This window comes from Schistocerca nitens, chromosome 2 (assembly GCF_023898315.1).
Source record: "Schistocerca nitens isolate TAMUIC-IGC-003100 chromosome 2, iqSchNite1.1, whole genome shotgun sequence".
Lineage (NCBI taxonomy): Eukaryota > Metazoa > Arthropoda > Insecta > Orthoptera > Acrididae > Schistocerca > Schistocerca nitens.
In genome coordinates, this window is record NC_064615.1 from 499,527,377 (window position 1) to 499,551,868 (window position 24,492).

At 41.6% G+C, this 24,492-nt stretch overlaps 1 protein-coding gene and 1 non-coding gene across 4 annotated transcripts in view; one reads left to right on the plus strand and one right to left on the minus strand.

Annotated features, from left to right (window-relative positions):
- Nucleotides 1-24,492, plus strand: part of LOC126236473 (cleavage and polyadenylation specificity factor subunit 1) — a 328,004-nt gene that overhangs the window by 192,859 nt on the left and 110,653 nt on the right. For all 3 annotated transcript variants that reach the window (XM_049945805.1, XM_049945806.1, XM_049945807.1), the window contains 2 exons: nucleotides 6,831-6,953; nucleotides 15,697-16,122. In XM_049945805.1, coding sequence (XP_049801762.1) covers nucleotides 6,831-6,953; nucleotides 15,697-16,122 — 549 coding nt within the window. The remainder of the gene's footprint in view (nucleotides 1-6,830; nucleotides 6,954-15,696; nucleotides 16,123-24,492) is intronic.
- Trnal-caa (transfer RNA leucine (anticodon CAA)) lies at nucleotides 19,613-19,687 on the minus strand. Its single transcript has one exon. It is a non-coding gene; the product is annotated as a tRNA-Leu (tRNA).

Here is a 24,492-nt window from a genome sequence, read left to right on the forward strand (position 1 = left end):
GTGGAGTCCCCAGCCTCCTCCTGCCTGTAAGGTGTAGACTGGCTACTGACACATGAGTCACTGTGTCTGCTAAAAATCTATGTTCCATTCCATTAACTGTGCACACCAAGCAGCACTCCATCATTGCAAGGCTTCTTCAGTACTCTGTATTACTGAGAGTGCTATCCGACAGTTGAGGAATTTCCACTGGTGTTTAATGAAAGCTGTCCCTTCTGCTTTTTACTGTGACACCCATGCATGCAGTGGCCTACTACCTCACATCAATAACACTGGAGTTCCCAACACTGTTTCTTAATGTGGCCCATGTTCCTACATCTATAACATTTCGGTTTGTATGCAAAAATGTACCATGTCACAATATCCACTTTGTCAAGTTTTGTAGCTACCATATCAGCAGAAACCAAATCTTTTGGGTTTTCCATCCCCATTCTCGTGGACATACCCACTGGAAGTCCTCTTACAAACACATCCAACACTCTGTTTTCAGCTTTTTACAAAATGACTTTTCTAACTCCACATTCTGTGTTAATTCATAGGTATTAGCATTGACTTAATGGATTCTACCTGAAATCTCTCCACTGGTTTTTGTGAGACTATGAAGTCAACCCTTCAAGGTACACGATGTATGACTTGGCTTCCCCAACCAAATGTAGCTTGGCAGTATTTAAACATATTTCATCTGACCATTTCCCTAGCTTCGCGGCAGTCTTTAAATCACTTACAAATACTGACAAATCGTCTGTTGATTTACCAGCAAAAGCAATCACAAGATTAGCCATACCTGAATCTGTGAAAGGAGCGGGTACAGGAAGTAGTGCTTTAGCAGCATGCTTATGTCCATCCATGGTTTTCTGATTACCTACTTGCCTGCGCAACACATTGTTACTTTTCAGCAATTCAGTTATAGGCTTCTGCAGGGCCTCAGTTGCCTCCTGTGTAGTCACTGTTCATGTTTCCGGAATTTTTGTCACCTCTATTCAACAATACAATAGCAAAATTACACAATAACACATACAATTTGGATACAAAGTACACTAGGTCATGTGTTGTACAAGAGACCAATAATATTTAGTACACTTTTGCACCTTGTAGCTAACCACTTCTAATGGTTTCGACGACAAGAGAAGCGGTGCAAAACTGGATTGCGAACTTCACACTTCTCTTACAACAGTTGACTTACTTGAAACGTTTAGCCGATCCTCTTCTCTGGATACACGGCTGTGTCGATCACCACAACTTCTGCTCCGAAGAAATAATGCTGGTTAGAGGAACTAAAAAAAGACTCACTCTCCCCCTTCAAACTTGCTAACTTGTGTACACTGCACAGTGTTTTATATAGGAATGACCACCACCAAACTTGCCAAGTGCACAAATGGGAATACAAGAATTGTCTGCCTATGGGACACCTATTACTCAGTTGACTGAACATCGTCAGTACAGCACAAAGGACCCAAATGTCTCCTACATACCTGTGTCAATGAATCCTCCTCCTATTTCTTCACTGTACTTTTCATTCTTTTTTTATTGTTTCATTCAATTATTTGCTTCTTGCTTTCGCTTTTTAATTTTTATTCTCCTACCAGCCCTTTTCACTTCTTCCCTCCAACCTAATTCTGAATTGCACTGTTCATTTCTCTTGCTTTTAATCTATCTCCACTTCTCACTCTGTCCTTGAGAGATGATTAACGCTGGTAAAGTTAACACCGTAAAGAGAAACAGATGTTAAACAAGGAGAATAGTCTCTTACTACTGGACGGATGTGCAGCAAATAATAACTGTTAGTAAACAATGCAAGAAATGATGGTCATTGCAGGAAATGATGGTCATAAGATACACTATAAAGATAACTGAACAAGGCAAATAAGACAAGTAAATGATAGAAGAAGATCACTGAATAAAGAAAATGGAGGGCAAACAAGAAAAAGCAATCACCAAATGAGGAAAAACCTGTATCAAACAAAGAAAAAAAATTGGCAAACAAACATGTTTGTGCCAAGCAAGGCTGTGACAGACAGGAAATAGACATGTAAGTTCCCATTAGCTAAAGTAAGATTAAAGTCTAACATCCCATTGAAACCACAGTCAACAGAGGTGGAACACAAGCACAGATTACAGAAGGAAGAGGAAGGAAATCACTTGTGCTTTATGCAATTTAGGCAAAACATAAAAAAAATAAACCTGACTGTCCAGATGGACACGAAGTTACTAAATAGATCAAAATCAGCTACACAAATGGTAAGAGGTCTTATTAACACTGAAATGGAGGATGATACAAAGAAGAGTTGGGGAAGATTATAATACGTTCATCTTTTCAATCACTGTATGAACACCATAACAGCAGATATTAAAACAGTGAATATGGAATAGAAAATCAAAGTCACTCAACTAATGAAATGTGGCTGGGCCTAATGTGGTAATTATGGAAAAAAATTTAATATCATTTCTTATCTATTTGAGATAAACTGAATTAAAATTTTCCCCCAACAACAGTTAAAAAGATTTCTTGCTGAGGGAGTTTTGAAAGGAGCAACTGGAAACAAAGGTATTAAAGACAAATAGCACAAAAATGAAAACAAATCTCCTGCCAAACTACGGCTCACACATGCCCGAGGGGGTGGTGGTCCAGCCTGATCTTGACCTCGCTGACCCAATATTGTCACCTAGTGCACTGACCAGTTGCCAGGCAATTACATCTGGTGTCAGAAGTGTTACTGTCTGTCACCATTGTGTCTGACATGAACAGCGGTCCAACAGTACAACTTAAGCAGCAGCTGCAGGTCTGCAGTACGATGTGGGAGTGGCTCTTGTTATTTTGTTTTGGGCTGTTTTGTTCCTTTTGTTTACGACCACAGCAACGCATCGTGACTGTGTTTGTTAACTCACATGAGCATTCCGATGTCTTAGTTTCACGGTAACTATAGAGGTATACTTGCAACCAGCGAGATGCCCATAATGTAATTTGGCTGGGCACAAGTTGCCACATTTGCAGGAAGTATGTAGTTTTGCAGGAAGTGTGTAGTGATTCGAGAGTTTACACGTAAATTCTGGAACCACTTGATCTTCTGCCACCTTGAACACACGATATTTTAAAGGTAAGTGTGAGAGAGAGACCATTTACTGCGCAACACATGTCTGAGTGTGCAGGATGGACATTGGTCATGGGAGGACAGAAACTGTGTCAGATAAGCAATGCTGATAAGTGTTTGCTGCTCACTCCAGAGAACCTGTATGGAAAGTACAAGGAGTAATTACGTGTTATTCCTTGGTGTTCGAATAATTGTAATTATTACAGGCAACTGAAACATATTTTGTCTAGAGACTCTTACTTAATTTTGGTGTTAGACTTGCTAGAAGCAAGACCTGTCTTTGAATTTCCGGTTGTTATTAAACCAACCACATTGTAATTATATTTAATAGTATCTAATGGTTAACGATGTAGTAGACTTGCAAGAGTTTGTGTGCTTATGTGAAACTTGCGGAAATTAAAATATACCTGAACTGAACTGAAATTATGAAGGTACAGTTATTATTTGCTGCGCATCCGTCCAGTAGTCATAGACTATTCTCCTTGTTTAACACCTGTTTCTCTTTATGGTGTTAACTTTACCAGTGTTAATCATCTCTCAAGGACAGAGTGAGAAGTGAAGATAGATTAAAAGGAAGAGAAATGAACAGTGCAATTCAGAATTAGGTTGGAGGGAAGAAGTGAAAAGGGCTGGTAGGAGAATAAAAATTAAAAAGCGAAAGCAAGAAGCAAATAATTGAATGAAACAATAAAAAAAGAATGAAAAGTACAGTGAAGAAATAGAGGAGGATTTATTGACACAGGTATGTAGGAGGCATTTGGGTCCTTTGTACTGTGCTGACGATGTTCAGTCAACTGAGTACTAGGTGTACCATAGGCAGACAATTCTTGTATTCCCATTTGTGCACTTGGCAAGTTTGGTGGTGGTCATTCCTATACACTGTGCAGTGAACACAAGTTAGCAGACATAAAAAAGGCTTGGTTGTCACCAGTTACTCTGCATCTTATATTATTGGATTTACTAGGGAGGTGATAGTGGGGCAGGTTTTACAGTGAAGATGATAACAGGAGTAGGAACCTTGGACTAAGAGTAATGATTTGGAAATGTCACATAGTTTGATGAGAATGTAGTGGCTGTTCGGAGAGCAACAGGAAGAGACAGTGGATAGTCCGAGTAGGCTATCCGGAGGAGAGGATCTTATTTCAGGGCTTATCTAGAAAACTAAGACTTGGTGGAGTAATGTTTTGAGGGATTCAAGGCTTGGATGGTACTGGTGACAATGGGACATCATTTGAGTTCTTTCCAGAAGTGGGAACTGTATTAGTCAGATGGTGAGGAGGATAATGCCCAGGAGATCTGTTTGTGGATAAGCTCTGTGGGGTAGCTATTGGAGAGGAAAGCCTGGCAGATGTGGTTGGTTTAGGTGTTGAGGGATTCAGTGGTGGAGCAGATATGTTTACTGTGGCTGCCTAGGCCATAGAGAAGGAAGTTTTTGATGTGGAAGGGGCTGGTAGCTGTCAAAGTGTAAGTGTTTTTGCTTATTGGTTGATTTTATGTGGACTGTGGTTTGAGTGTGGGATTCAGTGAGGTGAAGGTTAAAACCAAAGGAAGTTGCTTTGGATTAAAATGAATTAACTTGTTACAGAAAGTGAAGTAGTCCATCACCACGAAGATGTCATCAAATAAATCTGTAGCAGGCCAGGTCATCCAGCTTGTGTGTGTGTGTGTGTGTGTGTGTGTGTGTGTGTGTGTGTGTGTGTGTGTGATGAGGTTGCACCTCTAGTTACAAGTAGGGTTTCATATAGGAGATGGGTTGGAGTGGATTTGAGATGTTCAAGAAAGCAGTTGGTGTCTTCTATGGGAAGCTTTGTGTGGTGAGTTGCTTGTGCTGGTCAACCAGAGCTAATATGCATTTGGTGAGGGCATTGAAACCAGCTATTATGGGTTTGACAAGATGGCTGTTTCATGTATTTTTGGAAGTGGTTTGAAGGGAAGAGGCAAGAAACAATTGTGAACACTTGTGAGGGGCCTAGAGTTGTAAGAATTTTCTGTAGCTCAGTCTGTATCCAAGGAATATGGTCGTTAGGGATAGATTTCCATGTTGAACTGTCAGAGAGCTGACAATGCCCCTCTATCACTTATCACATTCAAGTAATGCAGTAGTGGAGCGTTTGTCCACATGGAGAATGTTGATAAAGCATCTTGCCTTCAGGTCACAAATAGCTCAGTTTGCATCTTGAGTAAGGTTTGGACTTCTGATGATGTTTTTCAGGAAGGATTTGAGAGGCAGTGTTGAAAGTGAGGAATTTATAGAAAGCCTAGACAGAATGGTTTTGGGGAACATGAGGAGGATCCCTTTGCGATTTGTGTTAGAATTGTTCTAGGCAAGGTTTGATGCTAACACCTATGGTTTGTGGGTTGGTATTGGGTAGTGAAGTGGCACTTCCAGTTTGTGTTATAGTTGAATGAGAGAAGATCTTTGAGTAGTACTGTGTGATGGAATTTGGGTGTGGGACTGAAGATTAGGCCTTTGGAAAGAACTCGTGTTTCAGAATTGGAGAGAGATCTGGATGAGAGGTTAAGGGCAGATTGGACAACAAGGTTGTGAAATGTTGTAATTTGATTAGGGTTATGTTTGGGTTTGGCTGGGAGATGTGCTGGGATTGGGAGGTTAAATAAGAAGCCAGGGCTGGGACTGTTAGCTAGGAAGGGTCGTTTTTTGTGATGGTGTAGTGGATGATAATTTCCTGAGCGGGAAACTGCTTTTAAGGTATGTGACTAACAAATTGGAGAACTTTTATAGATGGAGTGAGACTTTTGTTCAGGTTTGTATTTAACCATCAGGTAAATCAGTTATGGCCAAAATAAAACTAAAACATTAATTTGAATCAGAGAGTTCAGAGCAATTAAATTTTGTCATGTTGGCATAGTGAAGAGCTGGTCCATGCTGAAAGTCACATGGCGTTAATTTTCTTTGTCAGCGATGGGTAATATGGGTGAAATAAGTGACTGTAAATGGCAAAACAAATTACTATAAAAGAAGAATTAATGCCATTATCTGTGGCATGGTGATATTGATGAAGAAGAAATATAAATCTCTCAAGATGGAGTTTTCTGTGTGAATTTAAATAATTTGCATCATGTAATCTTACAAAGACTTCATTGCCCTATTATGATGGCAGAAAATGTATCATAGTGATTGTATTGCTGGCTGTGGCTGTGTACCTATGGACTGTTTTGGAAATAATGTGTACTGCATGAGTAAATGTGAGTTCCTGATGATGTAAACTGACCAACCACTAATATGTATGCTATATGTCAGTAATGTTGAAAATACTTGACTGTGCGAAGTCGTTTCTTAGAATTCAGTATGTTTTGTTGTATATGGTGACAAAAGGTTTTTTTTCTGCAATGTACATCACATGAATAATGTCAGTTTCTAATTGTCTACCCAGTTGATTTCGTATGGCTTACAAGATCATACATTGTAGTTCAGTGAAAGTGTCTCATAACACCAGTTGGCAGTTTTCCTAATTTTAATTGTTAAATAGATAAAATGGGTGGAACCACTTTAGTTACAAAATTGTTATATGGATAGTCTTTTGTTTAAAAAATATTGTTCTTATAGTGAAAGGTGGTCAGTGTTTATCTACCAAACTTTAAAATTCAGAACAGTGATGAGATATTACGGTTCTTAATTTCTAGTATTCTTTCTTGCTTCTTAGCACCTGTGTATTTCTTAGTGTTTCATAGATAGCGTAACTGCAATTACACCACTTTTATATTAGTAAACACTTGTTTCAGGGAAGTGGATGATGAAGATGAAATGCTGTATGGTGAGAGTGATACACCATTATTTGACAAAAGTACTACTCAAGAAAAAGAAAATCACTTGGGAGGTACAGCTGGTGAGAAGGATACACCGTGGTAAGAAAAGATTTATGTAGAACTATATGCAACAAATTTCTGTCGTATGCCACTTTCTATTATAACTTGCTTTCTAATGTTGGAGATTGTGATGGCAGTATGTGAGTTTGAGGATTTTCCTCAACACAGAATTTTAAAATGTAAAATAATTAAGTCCATGGCCTGTCAGTGTAGTGTCTAACGCACAAAAACTGGATAAAGAGGACACTACTACTATTGGGTTAAAAATATATAGCAATTAAATGACAAGAACAGAGGAAAAAATAGATTGCTGCTTACCTTAAATGTGACACATTAAGTTGCAGACAGGCACAATTAAAAGACACACATCAGCTTTCGATCACACCCTTTGTCAGAAAGAGAGAGACACACACCATTAATTCATACAAGCAAGCACACCTCATGCACACATGATCGCCATCTCTGGTAGGTTGGGTATCAAACTTATGCATGAGAAAGGTCATTATGCAGTTAAGTGAACTGAGGAGGAATTAAAACAAGATTATTATACACCAGATTTGACTAAGAAGGTGAAAAGAGTGACCTCAAATTATATAATATGTTGAATTGTGAGTAAGAAATCAGGAAAGATGTAAGATTTCCTTCATCGCTTATGCAAAGAAAATGTGCCATTATATACTCATCACATGTATCATATTGGACCACTTCAAAGGTACAGTTACATTGTAAGTATTATTGAAGCATTTACAGAGGTTACCTGGCTATATCATGTAAAGGCTGCAAAATCAACAGATGGAATTAATTACAGAAAACTAGTTTTGGAAATCCAGTCCAAATAATTACTGATAGAGGAACTTACTTTGCTTCCCAAGATTTCAAGGAGTACTGCATTACAGAAGAAACTGAACACATTTTATTAATGACAAGACTCCCAAGAGCAAATGGACAGGTTGGGAGGATCAATTCTGCTTTGGCTAAAATCATTGCTAAGCTTAGTATTGATAGTCCTAATGAGTGGTAAAAGGCGCTCCCATCAGTTCATCATGCCATGAATTCAACATACAACAGAAGTATTGGGAAAATACCATTTGAATTTTGATATGAGCTAAGATGCACACAGACTGATCTTCACATCATAAAATTGTAAGAAGAAAAAAATTATTAATTCATGTGAAGAAAGACACAGTAAACAGAAGGAAGCTGCTGAGCTACAGGTGAGCAAGGTACAAGAAGAAGATCATGCAAGTTTCAACAGACATCAGAAGAAAGCCTTGATGTACAAATTTGGTGAACTGGTGGCAGTACACTGAACACAAGCTGGACCAGCACTAAAGCTGAAGGTCAAGGACATAGGTCCCTATTGAGTTACAAAAGCTAAACTAATGATACCTATGATGTTTATTGAAAAGGTGATAACCACAAGGGTCGAGGGCAACCACAACATGTGCTGAATTTATGTAGCCCTGGCCAAGTGACTACTCATCATCTGAGTTGGATGATTGTCATGATAACCAAATGTGGGATTCAGGTGGAGGGTTTGAGGGTGTCCTTCCTGAAGAGTTTGGTGACATGCCAGAGAAGCTGAAAATTGGATAGTAGTTTTATGTGTTTATGGAAAAATGGTATTCATTGAGTTCTTTTGTTTCTTTTGGCAGTAGAGTACTAAAGTTTGTAACTAGGAGATTAATACATTATTCTTCATGAACATCGAAAATTTCATTCCAACTCGCAAGGGGAAGGCCTCAGACATGGCCAACCGATTCAGCTCAAATTTGGCAGGTCGCTTGTGTACAATCTAAAACGAAAGACTCTTAAGATATTTTGGGTCAACACCCCAGAAATTTTGAGAAAATCACCCCTAAAGGTTATGACGAGCAATTGACTCAAAATTGGAGGGATCAATATACAATTCTAAATACAGAATTTTTCATCTTCAGGTATGGGGTCTGCAAACGCAAACTTTTTTGGAAATTGAGGAAAGAAACTTTTACAACTGCCGCTTCTGTACCCATATGGTAAACGCTTTTCGCCGATAGCGCAATGGCCAAGGTGACTTGCTGGGAATCGGAAAACCCAAGTTCGAATCTCGAAGAAACCTAGCAGATATTATTATTTTTGTTTGTATTTTTCCATATCTCAGTTGATAGGGATAGGAGGGTTAATAAGGTAAGTAAATCAATAAGGAATGATAATAAAAAGGTAGGCAAACTAATTTCCCAAACGCCGTGAGTTAGTAAAGTATTAAACTTTTAAGCCTTGTCACATGAAAACAACTCCGAGTAAGAGTGCTGGGAATTCCTCACGAGGGATCACAGATAACCAACTGCGTGACGCTTGGTTACTGCTAGGCACGGGGCAGAATGCATGCGGAGAGAGTTATGTTGTCCTGGTTGCCTGTTTGTCATATCATATTTGTGAACCTGGAAGTGTGAAGGTGTCCAGCATGAGTCTTATAGAAGTCAATCGGAAAGAGTTGTTTTCCGTCATTAGGCTGCCGCGAACCTCGTGAGTACATGTAGTGATTTTTCCATCATTAATGCGCCTGAATGAAATATGTTTTGTGAATGAATACAGTGTTCTTCTGTAAGTAACATATGACGAGTACTGTATGTAGTTTGTAGTAATTAGCTCATCTGTTTATGGCATAATAACTAGTTATTGTTTGTTGTGTCATATCTTTCAGGTGCATAATCTGAATAGTGGAGGATGTATACCCTTCGACTAGCTCTGTAATATATAGTTGGGAGCACGTCACAGACGATGGCAAGCGGGAAGTTACCGACACTGTGTTTTTGTTTGTAAAAGTGTTGCAAGACAGATGCTTTATCAATGCACTACCGGAAGCAGGCAGTTCTGTTTCTTGGCATTCCAGATTGATAGGAGCGGCTATCGTCGAGCGATTTTTGAAGCTGATGAACGAAATGACTTTTGTTGATACTGAAGTACTATACCATGAAGACAAAGCAGAAGGTGATCCAGTGGAAGATATCCTGACTAGTGAATCGCAAAATGGTCATAACACTTTGGAAATCTCCACGTCACTGGGAATACGTGCTTCATCTGTTCCTGATGAGTATTACGAACCGGTTACTAAACGATTGAACTACGGTGCTATACCCCTTGAAGTAAAAGTAAAGGTGGTAGTGCTAGCCAGGAATCATCCAAATTGGAACTTAACAAACACTGCAAAAGAATGGAGCAACATCAAATCTGAAAAGGAGGAAGGACTTGAAATTGTGGGAAAGTGATATCGTTAAAGGAGGGACAAGATACGACAAATACCAGACAATAAATAAGTGGACATACGACCGATTTGTCGAATCTCGTCGTAATGAGATTGTAGCAATGAGAATAAATCAGGAGTGGGCTGCAGGTGCAGCACTTCAATATATGACTAACAAGGATATTATGTTTGCTGCATCATTATCTTGGGCAAGAAATTTCAAATCTGACCATAAAATTTGTCAACAGCACATCACTAACTATGTCTCTCATAAGGAGGTACAAAATATAGTAGATATACAGAAAGTGGCGGCTCTTTTCAGCACGCAAATGGCGTCACTTATGACCGGTTTTAATCGTTATTACGTGATCAACACCGATCAAACAGGATGCGAGTATCAGGTGAACATTTGACGCACGTTATTGCATAAGGGAGAAAAATGAACCCTTGTCACAGTTGGTAGTAAAAACAAACTAACACATTTGTACACAGCGCAATATGCCATCACAGCCGTTGGAAAAGTGTTGCCTAAAGTTTTCCTGTGTTTACAAGAAACTAAAGTTACATTTGGTCCTCAGGTTATACACTACTGGCCATTAAAATTGCTACACCAAGAAGAAATGCAGATGATAAACAGATATTCATTGGACAAATATATTATTCTAGAACTGACATGTGATTACATTTTCACACAGTTTGGGTGCATAAATCAGTACCCAGAACAACCACCTCGGGCCGTAATAACGGCCTTGATACGCTTGGGCATTGAGTCAGATGGAGCTTAGATGGCTTGTACAGGTACAGCTGCCCATGCAGCTTCAACAGGATACCACAGTTCATCAAGAGTAGTGACTGGCGTATTTTGACGAGCCAGTTGCCCGGCCACCATTGACAAGATGTTTTCAGTTGGTGAGAGATCTGGAAAATGTGCTGGCCAGGGCAGCAGTTGAACAGAAAAGCCCGTACAGGACCTGCAACATGTGGTCGTGCATTATCCTGCTGAAATATGGGGTTTCACAGGGATCGAATGAAGGGTAGAGCCACGGGTCGTAACACACCTGAAATGTAACGTCCACTGTTCAAAGTGCCGTCAATGCGATCAAGAGGTGACTGAGACGTGTAACCAATGGCATCCCATACCATCACGCTGGGTGATACACCAGTATGGCGATGGCGTATACACGCTTCCAATGTGCGTTCACCGCGATGTTGCCAAACATGGATGAGACCATCATGATGCTGTAAACAGAACCTGGATTCATCCGAAAAAATGATGTTTTGCCATTGGTGCACCCAGGTTCGTCATTGAGTACACCATCGCAGGCGCTCCTGTCTGTGATACAGCGTCAAGGGTAACTGTAGCCATGGTCTCCGAGCTGATAGTCCATGCTGTTGCAAACGTCGTCGAACTGTTCGTGCAGATTGTTGTTGTCTTCCAAACGTCCCCATCTGTTGACTCAGGGATCTAGACGCGGCTGCAAGATCCGTTACAGCCATGCGGATAAGATGCCTGTCATCTCGACTGCTAGTGATATGAGATACGAGGCCATTGGGATCCAGCACAGCGATCCGCATTACCCTCCTGAACCCACCGATTCCATATTCTGCTAACAGTCGTTGAAACTCCTATAGTAACTCCTATAGTATTTGAGAGTTGTAGCATCGCGTTTTAGTACCTGAATAGTGTAAATTCGCGTAATTGTCTGTCTTCTGTTTTTGTTTTGAACGGCCAGTGTCGGTTGGTCACAGCCAGTGTGCTCCCTGCCACCGTTGGATAAGCAGCTGCAGCAGCAAGTTGTATACTCTTAGCTCACTTATTTGTTACATAGTTTAATTCTTAATTTCTTTTCGTGTTTTTGGTACTTGCATTGTTTAATTCATAAATTTCAGGCGTATTATAGTATTTGCGATTTGTAGCATCGCGTTTTAGTACCTGAATAGTGTAAAATCGCGTAGTCTCCTTCCGCCGCCGAGCAGTGTGTCAGCAGTGCGCAAGTAGCAGCATTACTGCATTTACTAGGCAATCTTGTATTTTAATAACCATTTAACTTTTGTGTCGAATTGTTTGTGCTCTCTGTAGATTAGTTCAGACGTTCTTTGCACAACAGTTTTTAGCATGGATAGGGACTGCAACTGCTGTGTTTGGATGCAGGCTGAGTTGGCATCCCTTCGCTCCCAGCTTCAGGCAGTGTTGGCTTCGGTCACACAGCTTGAGCCTGTTGCCAATGGGCATCACTGTGGGGATCCAGATGGGGATTTGTCGGGGACAGCCAGCTCGTCCCACGCATTCCCCGATCGGACTACGACTGCGGCAGCCCGGGTTACTGCCCACATTGAGGCTGACCCCTCACCTGTGGTAGAGTGGGTGGTCATCTCGAGGTGTGGCAGGGGGCGAAAGACATTCCAGAGGGCTGAACGGAAGGCCTCTCCAGTTTGTCTGACGAACCGGTTTCAGGCTCTGTCTCAGGCTGATACTGATCTTCGGCCGGACATGGCTGCTTGTCCTGTTCCAGAGGTTGCCCCTCAGTCTGCAAGATCTGGGCGGTCGCAGAGGGTGGGCTTACTGGTAGTTGGGAGCTCCAACATCAGGCACGTAATGGGGCCCCTTAGGGATATGGCAGCAAGAGAGGGGAAGAAAACCAATGTGCACTCCGTGTGCATACCGGGGGGAGTCATTCCAGGTGTGGAAAGGGTCCTTCCGGATGCCATGAAGGGTACAGGGTGCACCCATCTCCAGGTGGTCGCTCCCAATGATGTGTGTCGCTATGGAACGGGGGAAATCCTCTCTGGCTTCTGGCGGCTACCTGATTTGGTGAAGACTGCCAGTCTTGCTAGTGGGTTGAAAGCAGAGCTCACCATCTGCAGCACCGTCGACAGGACTGACTGCGGACGTTTGGTACAGAGCCGAGTGGAGGGTCTGAATCAGAGGCTGAGACGGTTCTGCGACCGTGTAGGCTGCAGATTCCTCGACTTGTGCCATAGGGTGGTGGGGTTTCGGGTTCCGCTGGATAGGTCAGGAGTCCACTACACGCAGCAAGCGGCTACACGGGTAGCAGGGGTTGTGTGGCGTGGACTGGGCAGTTTTTTAGGTTAGATGGCCTCGGGCAAGTACAGAAAGGGCAACAGCCTCAGAGGGTGCGGGGCAAAGTCAGGACATGCGGGGACCAAGCAGCAATCAGTATTGTAATTGTAAACTGTCGAAGCTGCATTGGTAAAGTACCGGAACTTCAAGCGCTGATAGAAAGTGCCGAAGCTGAAATCGTTATAGGTACAGAAAGCTGGCTGAAGCCAGAGATAAATCCTGCCGAAATTTTTACAAAGGCACAGACAGTGTTTAGAAAGGGTAGATTGCATGCAACCGGTGGTGGCGTGTTTGTCTCTGTTAGTAGTAGTTTATCCTGTAGTGAAGTACAAGTGGATAGTTCCTGTGAATTATTATGGGTGGAGGTTACACTCAACACTCCCGACTCAGCAGCATTAGTGGCAGAACAACTGAGAGAAAATTTGGAATACATTTCACATAAATTTTCTCAGCATGTTATAGTCTTAGGTGGAGATTTCAATTTACCAGATATAGACTGGGACACTCAGATGTTTAGGACGGGTGGTAGGGACAGAGCATCGAGTGACATTATACTGAGTGCACTATCCGAAAACTACCTCGAGCAATTAAACAGAGAACCGACTCGTGGAGATAACATCTTGGACCTACTGATAACAAACAGACCCGAACTTTTCGACTCTGTAAGTGCAGAACAAGGAATCAGTGATCATAAGGCCGTTGCAGCATCCCTGCAGCATCCCTGGAAGTTAATAGGAATATAAAAAAAGGGAGGAAGGTGTATCTGTTTAGCAAGAGTAATAGAAGGCAGATTTCAGACTACCTAACAGATCAAAACAAAAATTTCTGTTCTGACACTGACAGTGTTGAGTGTTTATGGAAAAAGTTCAAGGCAATTGTAAAATGCGTTTTAGACAGGTACGTGCCGAGTAAAACTGTGAGGGACGGGGAAAATCCCACCGTGGTTCAACAACAAAGTTAGGAAACTACTGCGAAAGCAAAGAGAGCTTCACTCCAAGTTTAAACGCATCCAAAACCTCTCAGACAAACAGAACCTAAACGATGTCAAAGTTAGCGTAAGGAGGGCTATGCGTGAAGCGTTCAGTGAATTCGAAAGTAAAATTCTATGTACCGAATTGACAGAAAATCCTAGGAAGTTCTAGTCTTACGTTAAATCAGTAAGTGGCTCGAAACAGCATATCCAGACACTCTGGGATGATGATGGCATTGAAACAGAGGATGACACGTGTAAACCTGAAATACTAAACACCTTTTTCCAAAACTGTTTCACAGAGGAAGACCGCACTGCATTTCCTTCTCTAAATTCTCACACAAACAAAAAAATGGTTGACATCGAAATAAGTGTCCAAGGAATAGAAAAGCCAGTTACCTTGGCCATTGCGCTGTCAGTGCTGTCAGCGGAAAGCATTTACCATGTGGGTACAGAAGCGGCTGTTGTAAAAGTTTCTTACTTTGATTTTTGGAAAAGTATGCGTTTTTGGACCCCATACCTGATGATGAAAAATGCTCTATTTACAGTTATCTATCGATCCCACCAATTTTGAGTTGATTGCTCATCATAACCTTTGGAGGTGATTTTCTCAAAAACGGTGGGGTGTTGACCCAAAATATCTTAGATTCCGTAGTTTTAGGTTGTACACAAGTGGCCTGCCAAATCTGAGCCAAATCGGTTGGCCGTGTCTGAAGCCTTCCCCTTGTCAGAGGCCCTAAGAGTCTGAAAGGACAACTAATTGTTCTAATTAAATTTTATCTCTGTTCAAAAAGCTCTTTTTTCTGTAGTCACTATTTATACTCTTGGATACCTTTTCTGTACCATGGTTGCTATAATGAATTTTTTTCCATTCCATTTTTGTGGGCCTCTTTGAGATTTTATGGGGAGAAGAAGAGTCAATACGTCAACTAATTTGTTCACACATTTAACAGAAATGACACAAAAAGTCTTTTTATATTTTTTAATTTTTTTAACCATGCTTTTAACTAACAAGATAATACTCTGCAAAGTAAAATCAAGCGGAACTGATTCATAAGTGACAGTGCAACTAGTTATTCAGAACAACACCATCCATTAAGTGCATCCGTGTAGAATTGAAAAGTTTGTGTCTAACAAATTTTCTCTTCCAGGAAAGAGCTGAAATTGAATGTGGTATCTGTCAGTTAACCACCCAAACAATAAAATGTTTAAATGGCAGTATATCAAAAACTTGTATTTTTTCTGAAGAAGGAAGTACAATAAATTTACTTGCCTTTAAATAGTGACTTGTAAAAAAAAGGAAAGTGGAAAAACTATACTTTTCGTAGTCATAATTAATCTCAAGGCATGTTGCATTAAGAAAAATTCATAATAAATACAAAATAATAATAAATGAGGATATTGTAATGACGATACGAGCAACATAAATTTAGTAGAAGAAAGTCTAATGTGATTGATTTAACTACAGCTGTAATGCATAGAACTCTATTTGCACATTAATTTATAGGTGGAAAAAATATCTTCAAGAAGTTAAACCTTCATATTGGGTTTTCCTTGCGAGAGAAAATGGAAACCTGGAGATATACACATTGCCTGACTTCCGGTTAAGTTACGTTGTACGTAATTTTGGACAAGGCCTTCGGGTGCTGTCTGACAGCCTCGGAGCAGTGCCAACTCCGGTCACAGGTGGTGGTTCAGCTGGAACTGCAACAGAGAATGCATCACCAAGTGGTACATCCACACCAGGAGTAGATGCCATAGTTAGAGAAATCTTGGTAGTGGCACTAGGTCATCATGGCAGCCGTCCACTCCTGCTTGTCAGGCTTGATGATGAACTACTGTTGTATGAAGCTTACCGTTATCCCCGTGGCTATTTGAAGATGCGTTTCCGACGGATGCCACACAATGTTCTAGTGCACGAGAGGCGGTCTAGGTAAGGCTATGTACATTTCAATAAATTTTATGATAGATTTCTTATGCACTGATAGTATGTAAAATCACACTCCTTTTCGGGTGAGGTAGAAGGGGTGAGATAAGGGGGAGTTTAGATTTGAAATGTACTCATTCTTATATGTGTGTATTGCATGTAATAAGCTCATTGTAGCAACTGGAAAATTGCTGGTACTTCTTTTAATTATTTTCGTTGTTAAGTGCTGTCCCTATTTTATGAGAGATACATCCAAAGATATAAAGAGTTTTTTTTTTTTTTGTGTATTTTTGAGTGCTGATTTCAGGTAACATGTTCAATCATATGCAGTTTTGACAAAAATGATATCATCTCTGAGGTATGCAAAATGTAGCTATTTAATTGTTATAATAATTCCAGTATTGTTTTGTGAAGGTTTGCAATGTAACCTGATACTACACTCCTGGAAATGGAAAAAAGAACACATTGACACCTGTGTGTCAGACCCACCATACTTGCTCTGGACACTGCGAGAGGGCTGTACAAGCAATGATCACACGCACGGCACAGCGGACACACCAGGAACCGCGGTGTTGGCCGTCGAATGGCGCTAGCTGCGCAGCATTTGTGCACCGCCGCCGTCAGTGTCAGCCAGTTTGCCGTGGCATACGGAGCACCATCGCAGTCTTTAACACTGGTAGCATGCCGCGACAGCGTGGACGTGAACCGTATGTGCAGTTGACGGACTTTGAGCGAGGGCGTATAGTGGGCATGCGGGAGGCCGGGTGGACGTACTGCCGAATTGCTCAACACGTGGGGCGTGAGGTCTCCACAGTACATCGATGTTGTCGCCAGTGGTCAGCGGAAGGTGCACGTGCCCGTCGACCTGGGACCGGACCGCAGCGACGCACGGATGCACGCCAAGACCGTAGGATCCTACGCAGTGCCGTAGGGGACCGCACCGCCACTTCCCAGCAAATTAGGGACACTGTTGCTCCTGGGGTATCGGCGAGGACCATTCGCAACCGTCTCCATGAAGCTGGGCTACGGTCCCGCACACCGTTAGGCCGTCTTCCGCTCACGCCCCAAAATCGTGCAGCCCGCCTCCAGTGGTGTCGCGACAGGCGTGAATGGAGGGACGAATGGAGACGTGTCGTCTTCAGCGATGAGAGTCGCTTCTGCCTTGGTGCCAATGATGGTCGTATGCGTGTTTGGCGCCGTGCAGGTGAGCGCCACAATCAGGACTGCATACGACCGAGGCACACAGGGCCAACACCCGGCATCATGGTGTGGGGAGCGATCTCCTACACTGGCCCTACACCACTGGTGATCGTCGAGGGGACACTGAATAGTGCACGGTACATCCAAACCGTCATCGAACCCATCGTTCTACCATTCCTAGACCGGCAAGGGAACTTGCTGTTCCAACAGGACAATGCACGTCCGCATGTATCCCGTGCCACCCAACGTGCTCTAGAAGGTGTAAGTCAACTACCCTGGCCAGCAAGATCTCCGGATCTGTCCCCCATTGAGCATGTTTGGGACTGGATGAAGCGTCGTCTCACACGGTCTGCACATCCAGCACGAACGCTGGTCCAACTGAGGCGCCAGGTGGAAATGGCATGGCAAGCCGTTCCACAGGACTACATCCAGCATCTCTACAATCGTCTCCATGGGAGAATAGCAGCCTGCATTGCTGCAAAAGGTGGATATACACTGTACTAGTGCCGACATTGTGCATGCTCTGTTGCCTGTGTCTATGTGCTTGTGGTTCTGTCAGTGTGATCATGTGATGTATCTGACCCCAGGAATGTGTCAATAAAGTTTCCCCTTCCTGGGACAATGAATTCATGGTGTTCTTATTTCAATTTCCAGGAGTGTAAAAGGTGTTTTCCTTTATATTTTACAATACAGCTACCTACATATTACTGTGATATTATAATATCGAGCCCTATATGTTTGTTTTACATACTGTTTTTCACTCAAACATAAGCAGTATGTGATCAACTGACTGATATCTATTTTTGCGAATTTCGTGGCTGCAAGAGCTTATATTAAGTCTCCTGACTACATCTGTTACATGTGTGGCAAGCTTTTAGTGAAATAGCAACAGTAGTCAATCTCAGACTTGATCAAAGAAGTATATTTTGTGTACTTTGGCATAAAATTTGGGAATCAGAACAAGTCATAGGCCCCACGTTGAGTATGTTTAAGTTGGTCTAAGCATAAGATCGGATCTTACTGTTTTGGGATGCCAGTAATATCAAAGGAGTTTTGAAATTTCAGTGATTAGTGTTACTTTTGAACACAGCTATAAAACCTAAAAGGAAGTCTATTATCTGAACATTGTATCTTCATTGCCTCCTATGCATAAAAGGACCTGATATTCCTGTACTTATGCAACCTGGTAGTCTTTATGGTGTGTTTCTGCTTTTGGGAAACAAGACATATGATGGTCGTGATGAAGGTTGCGAAGTCAAGAACTGCCATGAGCCACAATTGTTTTCACAATCCAAATTAAAGAATTTGACCACATACCTGTCACTCCTAAAAGATATTGCACAGGTGTTAGCCTCTAGACTGGAAATGAGCTTCTTGGTCTCTTTAGCCTCTTTCTCTTGGTTCAGAAGTTCGATGTTCCTGGTTTGATGCAAATCTTTGGGATTTAGTACGAGGCAGAAGATTGGAGACTTCAATTCTTCAAAAAGAAGTCTCAGTGCCATCCTTCTAAGGCAGGCCTGGCAGTGTATCTCACGACACATTTCCCTGCAGCAAGTGTCCCCCCCCCCTGCCCCCACCCTCCCCCTCCCCCTCCCCCTCCAACCTCACCTGTCCTGTGCCGTCACGGCCCCACCACAGCCCTACTGGCCAATTGCAGGGATGATTGACAGACGGTGTGCATTGTGAACCTACCTGGTCCCTATATGTAAACATCATAGGATGTAATGTACTACAACATTCAGTTTTACTTATCTGTCTCATATTCTTATGCTTAATTTAACAAGATATTTAACTATTTAGGTTAGATTTATTTAATTTAAAGTTGACAAGTTCTGCACTGTCAATTTCAATTTGCGTTGTAGCAAAACAAAGCTGATGTTTCAAGGACTCACTGTTCGCTGTTTTATACTGAGCAGTTTTAATGTTTCTACAATGAAATTTTCACTCTACAGCGGAGTGTGTGCTGATATGAAACTTCCTGGCAGATCAAAACTGTGTGCCAGACCGAGACTCGAACTCGGGACCTTTGCCTTTCGCGGGCAAGTGCTCTACCAACTGAGCTACCCAAGCACGACTCACGCCCCATCCTCACAGCTTTACTTCTGCCAGTACCTCGTCTCCTGTCTTCCAAACTGTACAAAAGCTCTCCTGCGAACCTTGCAGAACTAGCACTCCTGAAAGAAACTATATTGCGGAGACATGGCTTAGCCACAGCCTGGGGTATGTTTCCAGAATGAAATTTTCACTCTACAGCAGAGTGTGCGCTGATATGAAACTTCCTGGCAGATCAAAACTGTGTTTCGGACCGAGACTCGAACTCGGGACCTTTGCCTTTTGCGGGCAAGTGCTCTACCAACTGAGCTATCCAAGCACGACTCACGCCCTGTCCTCACAGCTTTATTTCTGCCAGTACCTCGTCTCCTATCTTCCAAACTTTACAGAAGCTCTCCTGCAAACCTTGCAGAACGAGCACTCCTGAAAGAAAGGATATTGCAGAGACATGGCTTAGCCACAGCAGGAGAGCTTCTGTAAAGTTTGGAAGATAGGAGACGAGGTACTGGCAGAAGTAAAGCTGTGAGGATGGGGCGTGAGTCGTGCTTGGGTAGCTCAGTTGGTAGAGCACTTGCCCGCGAAAGGCAAAGGTCCCGAGTTAGAGTCTCGGTTCGGCACACAGTTTTGATCTGCCAGGGAGTTTGTTTTAATGTTATTCATTAAAGAAAAAGTACTTTCACAAGTGTATGTTAATCTGAAAAAAGCTTTCATTTTAAGAGCAAAGTCTTCTAGTATTGGTTCTGATCTTGTGGAATGACTTCAAAAATTGCTGCATCTTTTTTTGTAAACTGCAGACTTCTTCTTGAACATCACTTTTATCACTAGTCAATAGAATTCTTCTGGGTTTGAGGCCTCATTGTCATCTGTAAAATTCCGACATTTTGGTGACTGTTGCAAAGCGCCTTCCTCAGGGTGTAGTGCTAACTGCTGAATGAGCACTAGTTTGGATACTTACATACTATGGAGGAGTGCTGTCATTGGTTGTGAGGGTGAGGAGGAAGGGTATTGTGAGTTCATTTTATTGGTCTTTGCATTGCATGTTGTCATTGGCGGAAATGGATGTTTTCCATTGGAGTTTCCTTTACTGCTTGCCATTGGTGGAAATCGACGAATAGGAGAGTGAGCGGCGACTACAGCATAGGGTTGTTTACTAGCTGCCTAGTATCGACTAGGCCACGTCAGCGCTCTGTGTACCCTCCACCGCTGTGGCCTGCTGTGCACCTGTTGCTCTGCGAGAGCTGTCACAATTGGCAGCCAAGATGCTGGAAGTCTGTACCCGTCTTCTCTATTCATATTGTTGGATTACTTGGCTATTTATATAGCCTCTCTAATTTCCTCCTCAAACTAAACGGCTGTTTCACCAGTACGTGGGCCTCTTAATACTCGATCTTCATCCTGCACTGTTCCTGATGTTCTGCCACTGCTGATGTGTTGTATTGTTTGAGGCAGATAGATCTCTCATGTTCAGTTAACCTTTTGCTTATTGGAGGCCCAGTCTCACCTACATACACCAGTCCACATTCGCACCCTATTTCATAAACTCCGGTGGCATGAAACTTATCAGTTGTATCTTTTGTTGAGCCCAGAATGTCTTTTATTTTGTTGTTGCTGTAAAAAATCGGCGTAATGCCTGCCCGATGGAGAATTTTGCCCTGACATTCAGTAACCCCTTGTACATATGGTAGCACAACGGTGTTCTGTGCTTTGTTCTGCATTTCCCCGTTGCCCTCCTCCTTCGGCACCATGGTTTTGTGTATCATCCTCATGTCGTAGCCATTAGCTCCAAAAATGGACCTGAGGTTCTGTAGTTCAGCTTGCAGGTTGTGTTCATCACTGATCCTGTAGGCTCTCTTAGTTAAAGTTTACAGGGCCGAATTCTTTTGCGGAGGATGGTGGTGTGGGATGCATGCAGGTACCTGTCCATGTTGGTGGGCTTCCTATAAACTCTGTGTCCAAGCTTCCCCTCTGGCTTACGGCAATCTTCCACGTCGAGAAAAAGCAATACCCCGTTCAAACGCTTGCATAAAAATGACTGCTGCAGCTGGCGAAAGATGGGAACCCATAGCTACACCGTCCGTCTGCTCATAAAAATCCCCTTTCCACCTGAAATAGGTGGTTGTCAAACAGTGGCGCACTAGGTCGCAGGTATCAGGTGCCATGCATTCCTCTAAGATGTTCATGGTGTCCGTCATGGGTACATTCGTGAACAAAGACTTCACGTCAAAACTGACGATCAGACCCCTATCCAATACATGCTTTTCTTTCAAAAGTGCTATAAAATGGTGGAGTCCTTGACAAATGAATCTGTAAGGCTCACTAAACGTCTAAGCTTCGGAGCCAATTCTTTCACTAATTTGTAGGTCGGTGAGTTAATACTACTCACTGTTGGGCACAAAGGAAAGGCTTTTTTGTGGATCTTTGGTGACAACAGCCACGGAAGCCTACATTTATGCTTCTAACACTAGTTTTCGTTGGATTGTTAAAGAAAATGATATCCAGCTCTAGAGATTTAAAAACGTGAAAACGACTCTGAAATTCAGTGGAGACTTTACCAGTAATGCAAGTAAATTGTGAAAATTTTATGTCCACGTATTCTTGTTTCATTTCATAGCAATTCTGGAAATGAACAAATTTTCTTTGCTTAGTTGCAACATAAACAACACAAGTCTACACTGGAATCCATTAATATCCATAAGCATATCACAAACAATGCATCCCTTTCCTCGTAAATGCAAATTCAAATTATTTAAATGATTAGTAAAATCAGTTAGACATGCAAATTTTTTATGAGCGCAAAAACAATGAGCTAAGCATTTTCTGATGCTCAGCCATTGATTTCGGAATGAATGAGTATATCTCCTTATTCCGCATCAGCTTCTTCCAAAAACTGTTTAAATTTTCAGTGAGATGGTGATCGAATTCCTCCTCATATTATATTAGTAATTTTCACATCTTTCATTGTGGACAGCATGCTGACACTTTTCCAACATCGTGCTTCCTGATGTATAATCCAACAAAACGTTAAACAACTTGTTCTGTTTTTTATAACTGACCATTGAAGCCATTTTTGCTTCTGAACATAACAGCTGCATCATTGGTGCAAATTGCAGAGCACTTTTTAAAACCAACAATTGTGTCAACTCACTTTTTAACATCCAGACCTGTTGTTCTGAGCAACGGAAAAAGTGAGTAACTTTTCAAGTACAGGAAAGTCGCCCACTATTAGACGAATAAGATCAGTACTTTTGTTCACACACAAAAGATAATATCGACAGTTTGCAACTAAATTGTTTAGTTTCATATTTATGCTATACCCCATATCGGGAACACGAGTTTTTACTGTGTTATATGACAAAACAACTGTTTTAATGTGTTAACCAGCATCATCATGACCAAATGCTTTTGCCATTTCTATTCCATATTCTTTTGCAAGTATGCCTTTGCTGAAGCATTTCTGATGGTGTGCTGATTTTAAACATAGCACATATGACACACTTGAGCTCTTTGCCTTAAGATTTGATTGTTCAGGCAACTCTTGCATCTCTTTCTTTAACTTATCCTCTAAAGGGCTTCTTTTGTCATGAGAATAATGTCCATATGTTTCTTTGTTGAATGTTGAGCAAGATTACTACATTTGTTCCAACTTGAGTATTTTTCACATATTAAACAGTGGAACTTTTCATCGGAATTATGCACAAAGAAACATTTAATCTCCCACTCTTTATTGAAAACGGAGTTTTCAGTATGCTTTAGTTTCAGCACCCTTGAGAATTGTAATAGAAAAATAACTTCAGTAATAACCACAATCAATCCCAGAATAATAGCCACAGCTATAACCAAAACGAAAACCTGAACGATAGTGCAATATTATTGAGAATAAATCTGAACAAAACGCCAAGAGCATGTGGGCTAACAGAACAGTGGTGCCTCTTTGAAACTGGACAGTCAGCAAACATGTGGGAGCCTATGCTTATGCTTTCAGGGATCAGTCAGGCTGCCCCATGCGATTGCTGACAAACAAACCACAGGCTGCAGCGAGACCATGATGTCACCATGTGAGTAGAGTTGGAAGGGGAAGCAATCACTGGAGGGGAATACACATGATCTGAGCGGTGCCAGGCCTTTGTAGATTACAGGAAAAAATGTGCTTCCATACCTGGTGGATGTTCAATACATTTGAAAAAGAAGTATGATTCTTTAGCATTCAATACATTTGAAAAAGAAGTATGATTTTGTAGCCATTATGCTGGACAAGCTTAATTACAAAGAATATGAGTGGCCCATTTGGGCAAATTTGACAATAAAAATGATCCTTCATCAACAGCGTGACTATACCAAGTAGTCCTGCTTCCTATGCAAATGGGACACTCTTGCAAAAGACAAACACTGGCCTGAGAAAATCTGGCCAATTAGAACGCAAAAAAAAAAAAAAATGGAGGGGGGAAAATGTGCTATTCGATTCTTTGGTGGACATCCCCCCCCCTCCCCCTCTCCTCAAAGAAAGAAAACAAAAGTTCTACCTTTATTTGAGACAACTTATTAAAACCCTACTATACTTCTAAGTATGTAGAAAGTAAGTTACTGTGGATATCAGAAGCTGAGATGAAAGAAAGGCTTTTTGAAGCCCTGATGTTCATGAACTAATGAAAGATGAAATATTTGAAGACAAAATGAATGAAATTTAAAGGTCATTTTGAACATCCTTTAAACATGTGACAACAAGTTTCTTGGAAACTGTCAAAATTTCAATTACAAGAATCTAATAAGAAACATGACGGGTAACTTCAGAGTATTTGGTGCCACAGTGAGCTTGAAGCTGTACTACTGGACTCTCAAGTCAGCTATCTTCCAGAAAATCTTAAGTGCTATGAGAGAGGAACAAGGAGAAAGGTTCCATCATGACTTTAAACAAATGGAGCAATAATATTGGGACCAACGGCATGTCAGCATGATAGCTGCACAGGGAGTGTCGTCAGACAGTGCACAGAAAAAAGTGCAGCAGAGGTTTGTGTGGAAAAAGAAGAGACATTAAATTTTTTGCCTTTGTATGAAGAACATAGTACTTCAGTATAATGTTAGGAGTGTCTTATTTTACCATGTATTTTAGTAAAGGTTTTCTGAATG